The sequence below is a fragment of the Oncorhynchus kisutch genome, linkage group LG26 (assembly GCF_002021735.2).
Source record: "Oncorhynchus kisutch isolate 150728-3 linkage group LG26, Okis_V2, whole genome shotgun sequence".
In the NCBI taxonomy this organism is placed as follows: Eukaryota; Metazoa; Chordata; class Actinopteri; order Salmoniformes; family Salmonidae; genus Oncorhynchus; species Oncorhynchus kisutch.
The window spans coordinates 45560354-45566353 of NC_034199.2; the positions used below are offsets into that span (position 1 = coordinate 45560354).

A 6000-nucleotide genomic window follows, 5' to 3' on the forward strand; every position below is an offset into this window, starting at 1 on the left:
GTGCAGCGGTCTAATGGGTGGTGCAGCGGTCTAATGGGCGGTGCAGCGGTCTAATGGGCGGTGCAGCGGTCTAATGGGCGGTGCAGCGATGGGCGGTCTAATGGGCGGGTGGCCCAGCGTTGTCCATGTTAGGGGAGGGTTTGGCCCAGCGCCGTCCGGGTTAGGGGAGGGTTTGGCCCAGCGCCGTCCGGGTTAGGGGAGGGTTTGGCCCAGCACCGTCCGGGTTAGGGGAGGGTTTGGCCCAGCGTCGTCCGGGTTAGGGGAGGGTTTGGCCGGCTGGGGTCTCCTCGCGCTCTAGCAACTCCTTGTGGCGGGCCAGGCGTCTGCACGCTGACTTCGGGCGACAGCTGGACGGTGCAGCGACACTTTGATGCGGCTGGCTTCCAGGTTAAGCAAGCAGTGTGTCAAGAAGCAATGCGGCTTGGCGGGGTCGTGTTTTGGAAGACGCTTGGCTCTCGACCTTCGACCTAATCCGTATGGGAGTTGCAGCGATGGAACAAGACTGGAACTACCAAATTGGATATCATGAAATTAGGAAGAAAAAGGGGTGAAAGTGAAAAAATATAAATATATCAAAAGCCGCAGGCCTTGCAGAGCAAGGGGAACAACTACTCCAAGTAGTTGTTAGTTGTTAGCGCGAACCCCGCTAACTAGCTAGCTGTTTCACATCCGTTACACTAGCACCCCGCTAACTAGCTAGCCGTTTCACATCGGTTACACTAGCACCCCGCTAACTAGCTAGCCATTTCACATTGGTTACACTAGCACCCCGCTAACTAGCTAGCCATTTCACATCGGTTACACCAGCACCCCGCTAACTAGCTAGCCATTTCACATCGGTTACACCAGCACCCCGCTAACTAGCTAGCCATTTCACATCGGTTACACCAGCACCCCGCTAACTAGCTAGCCGTTTCACATCCGTTACACTAGCACCCCGCTAACTAGCTAGCCGTTTCACATCGGTTACACTAGCACCCCGCTAACTAGCTAGCCATTTCACATCGGTTACACTAGCACCCCGCTAACTAGCTAGCCATTTCACATCGGTTACACTAGCACCCCGCTAACTAGCTAGCCATTTCACATCGGTTACACTAGCACCCCGCTAACTAGCTAGCCATTTCACATCGGTTACACCAGCACCCCGCTAACTAGCTAGCCATTTCACATCGGTTACACCAGCACCCCGCTAACTAGCTAGCCATTTCACATCGGTTACACCAGCCTAATCTCGGGAGTTGATAGGCTTGAACTCATAAAAGGCTCAATGCTTGAAGCACAGCTAAGAGCTGCTGGCAGAATGCACGAAAGTGCTGTTTGAATGAATGCTTACGAGCCTGTTGCTGCCTACCACCGCTCAGTCACACTGCTCTGTCAAATATCAAATCATAGACTTAATTATAACATAATAACACACAGAAATACGAGCCGTTGGTCATTAATATGGTCAAATCCGGAAACTATCATTTCGAAAACAGAACGTTTATTCTTTCAGTGAGATACGGAACCGTTCTGTATTTTATCTAATGGGTGGCATCCCTAAGTCTAAATATTACTGTTACATTGTACAACCTTCAATGTTATGTCATAATTATGTACAATTCTGGTGAATGAATTACTTTGTTTGTCTTAGTTAGGAATAACTGGACTTCACACATTCGCAACGAGCCAGGTGGCCCAAACTGCTGCATATACGCTGACTGCTTGCACAGAACGCAAGAGAAGTGACACAATTTCCCTAATTATAAAACATTCATGTTAGCAGGCAATATTAACTAAATATGCAGGTTTAAAAATATATACTTGTGTATTGATTTTAAAGAAAGGCATTGATGTTTATGGTTAGGTTTGGTGCAACGACAGTGCTAATTCATCACCCATTTGGCAAAGTAGGCTGTGATTCGATGAGAAATTAACAGGCACCGCATCGATTATATGCAACGCAGGACACGCTAGATAAACTAGTAATATCATCAACGATGTGTAGTTAACTAGTGATTATGTTAAGATTGATTGTTTTTCATAAGATAAGTTGCTAGCTAGCATTAAACTTATCTTGGCTTCCTGCTGCCGTCGCGAAACAGGTAGTCAGCCTGCCACTCAGGCTCCTCGTGGAGTGCAATGTAAATCAAATCAAATCAAATGTATTTATATAGCCCTTCGTACATCAGCTGATATCTCAAAGTGCTGTACAGAAACCCAGCCTAAAACCCCAAACAGCAAGCAATGCAGGTGTAGAAGCACGGCAGGTGGTTAGAGTGTTGGACTACTAACCGGAAGGTTGCAAAAACGAATCCACAAGCTGACAAGGTGAAAATCTGTTGTTCTGCCCCTGAACAAGGCAGTTAACCCACTGTTCCTAGGCCGTCATTGAAAATAAGAATGTGTTCTTAACTGACTTGCCTAGTTAAATAAAGGTGTAAAAAATAAATAATCGGTGTCTAAAAACTCAGATTGTTGAAAACTTGAAATCGGCCTTAATTAATCGATCATTCCGATTAATCGGTTGACCTCTAGTCTGTGTGTGTGTGTCAGTATACCTGTTCTATCCTATCTGTCAGTTGCCCTGTCCTATCATGTGTCTTTTGTCAGGGTACCTGTCCTGTCTGTCTGTTGTGTCAGTCTACCTGTCTGTCTGTTATCAATATACCTGTCTGTCTGTTATCAGTCTACCTGGCTGTCTGTCTGTTGTCATTCTACCTGTCCTGTCTGTCTGTTGTGTCAGTCTACCTGTCCTGTGTCTGTTGTGTCAGTCTACCTGTCCTGTCTGTCTGTTGTGTCAGTCTACCTGTCTGTCTGTTATCAATATACCTGTCTGTCTGTTATCAGTCTACCTGGCTGTCTGTCTGTTGTGTCAGTCTACCTGTCCTGTCTGTCTGTTGTGTCAGTCTACCTGTCCTGTCTGTCTGTTGTGTCAGTCTACCTGTCCTGTCTGTCTGTTGTGTCAGTCTACCTGTCCTGTCTGTCTGTTGTCAGTCTACCTGTCCTGTCTGTCTGGTGTCAGTCTACCTATCCTAATCACATGCTGTGTCTATCTCTCTTCCAGTGAAGAGCCGGAAACCCTCACTAGGCGACCTGATCCTTCGCCACACCAACAGCCCCACGCGGGCACGCCACGCTGCCCAGCTCGCCCTGGCCCACGTACGTGACGGCGGCCAATCGCTGCACAGTGCCCTGTTCCGGGGCGGGTCAGGGGCGTCGGGGCTGGAGAAGCAGGCAGAGGCTCTGAGGGTGAAGAACGCTGTCTACTGTGCCGTCATCTTCTCTGAGTTCCTCAAGGAGCTGGCCGCTCTGGCCCAGGAGCACGCTGTCTCCATGCCCTTCCTCCAGAGACACGACACTGAGGAGTGATGCTGTCTGTCTCCACACCCTTCCTCCAGAGGCACGACACTGAGGAGTGATGCTGTCTGTCTCCACGCCCTTCCTCCAGAGACACGACACTGAGGAGTGATGCTGTCTGTCTCCATGCCCTTCCTCCAGAGACACGACACTGAGGAGTGATGCTGTCTGTCTCCACGCCCTTCCTCCAGAGACACGACACTGAGGAGTGATGCTGAAGGTTTCAACCCTCCTCCCAGAAGATTGAGAAGCATTGGATTGGTTGTTAGCGTAGTCTAGAGGGAGTTCCTTTCCACCGTTGTTAAATCTAGTGTACGTGACGTCTGGGCCTGTATCCACAAAGCGTCTAAAAGACAGACAGGATAGGGCAGGTAGACTGACACAGACAGACAGACAGTGGTTTGGATAATAGCGCAGGTAGACTGAGACAGACAGACAGACAGGATAGGACAGGTATACTGACACAAGAGACAGTGGTTAGGATAGGACAGGTAGACTGACATGTGAGACAGTGGTTAGGATAGGATAGGTAGACTGACTCGTGAGACAGTGGTTAGGATAGGATAGGTAGACTGACTCGTGAGACAGTGGTTAGGATAGGACAGGTAGACTGACTCGTGAGACAGTGGTTAGGATAGGACAGGTAGACTGACTCGTGAGACAGTGGTTAGGATAGGACAGGTAGACTGACTCGTGAGACAGTGGTTAGGATTGGACAGGTAGACTGACACGTGAGACAGTATTTAGGATAGGACAGGTAGACTGACTGGGAACTGGCATCAGTTTAGAATTTTACATCATAACGAATAAGATTGTATGAACAGATCCTAGATCCGGACTTCTTCTCTAGGACAATGTGACCATATATGAACAGATCCTAGATCGGCACTCCTTCTCTAGGACACTGTGACCATATAAGGACACATCCTAGATCGGCACTCCTTCTCTAGGACACTGTGACCATATATGGACACATCCTAGATCGGCACTCCTCCTCTAGGACACTGTGACCATATATGGACAGATCCTAGATCGGCACTCCTTCTCTAGGACACTGTGACCATATATGGACAGATCCTAGATCGGCACTCCTTCTCTAGGACACTGTGACCATATATGGACAGATCCTAGATCAGTACTCCTTCTCTAGGATATGGACAGATCCTTTACTCCCTTCCACCTGCAGGGGGCATAGTAGAGCACTGATTGGGCTGAGAGCTACAGTGAAGAGACGAGGGGGAGGGGGACAGTTCATTCGGACAATGTGAAATCAAGAATGGAAATGGAATATATATATACACACACACACACTAAATGTGAATAGATCTGTAGATCTTGGAGAGTGGTCTGTAGTGTACATACCATAGCAGGGTGGTAGTGTAGCGCTGCACCACATGTGTACATAGTGCTGAGTCAGCTCTTTCCACTCTCCCCTCTAGTGAATGATGCTGAGTCAGCTCTTTCCACTCTCCCCTCTAGTGAATGGTGCTGAGTCAGCTCTTTCCACTCTCCCCTCTAGTGAATGATGCTGAGTCAGCTCTTTCCACTCTCCCCTCTAGTGAATGATGCTGAGTCAGCTCTTTCCACTCTCCCCTCTAGTGAATGATGCTGAGTCAGCTCTTTCCACTCTCCCCTCTAGTGAATAATGCTGAGTCAGCTCTTTCCACTCTCCCCTCTAGTGAATGGTGCTGAGTCAGCTCTTTCCACTCTCCCCTCTAGTGAATGATGCTGAGTCAGCTCTTTCCACTCTCCCCTCTAGTGAATGATGCTGAGTCAGCTCTTTCCACTCTCCCCTCTAGTGAATGATGCTGAGTCAGCTCTTTCCACTCTCCCCTCTAGTGAATGGTGCTGAGTCAGCTCTTTCCACTCTCCCCTCTAGTGAATGATGCTGAGTCAGCTCTTTCCACTCTCCCCTCTAGTGAATGATGCTGAGTCAGCTCTTTCCACTCTCCCCTCTAGTGAATGATGCTGAGTCAGCTCTTTCCACTCTCCCCTCTAGTGAATGATGCTGAGTCAGCTCTTTCCACTCTCCCCTCTAGTGAATGATGCTGAGTCAGCTCTTTCCACTCTCCCCTCTAGTGAATGGTGCCGAGTCAGCTCTTTCCACTCTCCCCTCTAGTGAATGGTGCTGAGTCAGCTCTTTCCACTCTCCCCTCTAGTGAATGATGCTCATCAGATGTGTTAAATCTTCCGTCTTTTTGAAAATCTAACAACAACAACAAAAAAGACCCACAACCTTAAATTTTCCCTGTTCCTGTTCGGTACGTAATTTTTCAGAGCGCTGAAACTGGTTAAGCAAACTCTAGATACTCAGCGTTGATCGTCTCAACTGTAGAGGACACAACAGGAAGGGATCTGACCAATGGGCTCAGAGCATCACCTCAGCTTGTGAGATTTAACAGGGAGGGGGAGAGGAGGGGGTCTGGAAAGGGGAGGTGACGAGAAAGGTCCCCCCCCCCCCCCCCCGTACTGGAAAACAAAAGTGGATTTTGATATTTGTATTTATAACCTCTCTCCATGTTTTAGCATCATTTTAGATTTAATTTAAATATATTTTTTAAATAAATGAAAATTTTTTCGACATATCAATGCCATGTGGGAGCAAAATATGCGTGTGTGTCGTGCATTCTATGGTCATGCACCCGGTGTTGCCAGTCT

At 48.2% G+C, this 6000-nt stretch overlaps 1 protein-coding gene across 1 annotated transcript in view; it reads left to right on the forward strand.

Moving 5' to 3' along the window:
* The window catches only part of LOC109870775 (FTS and Hook-interacting protein homolog), a 64737-nt gene extending 58944 nt beyond the window's left edge, over window positions 1-5793 (forward strand). The window contains exon 11 of the mRNA XM_031805961.1: window positions 3050-5793. Coding sequence (XP_031661821.1) covers window positions 3050-3354 — 305 coding nt within the window. The 3' untranslated portion in view covers window positions 3355-5793. The remainder of the gene's footprint in view (window positions 1-3049) is intronic.
* The last annotated feature ends 207 nt before the right edge of the window (window positions 5794-6000 follow it).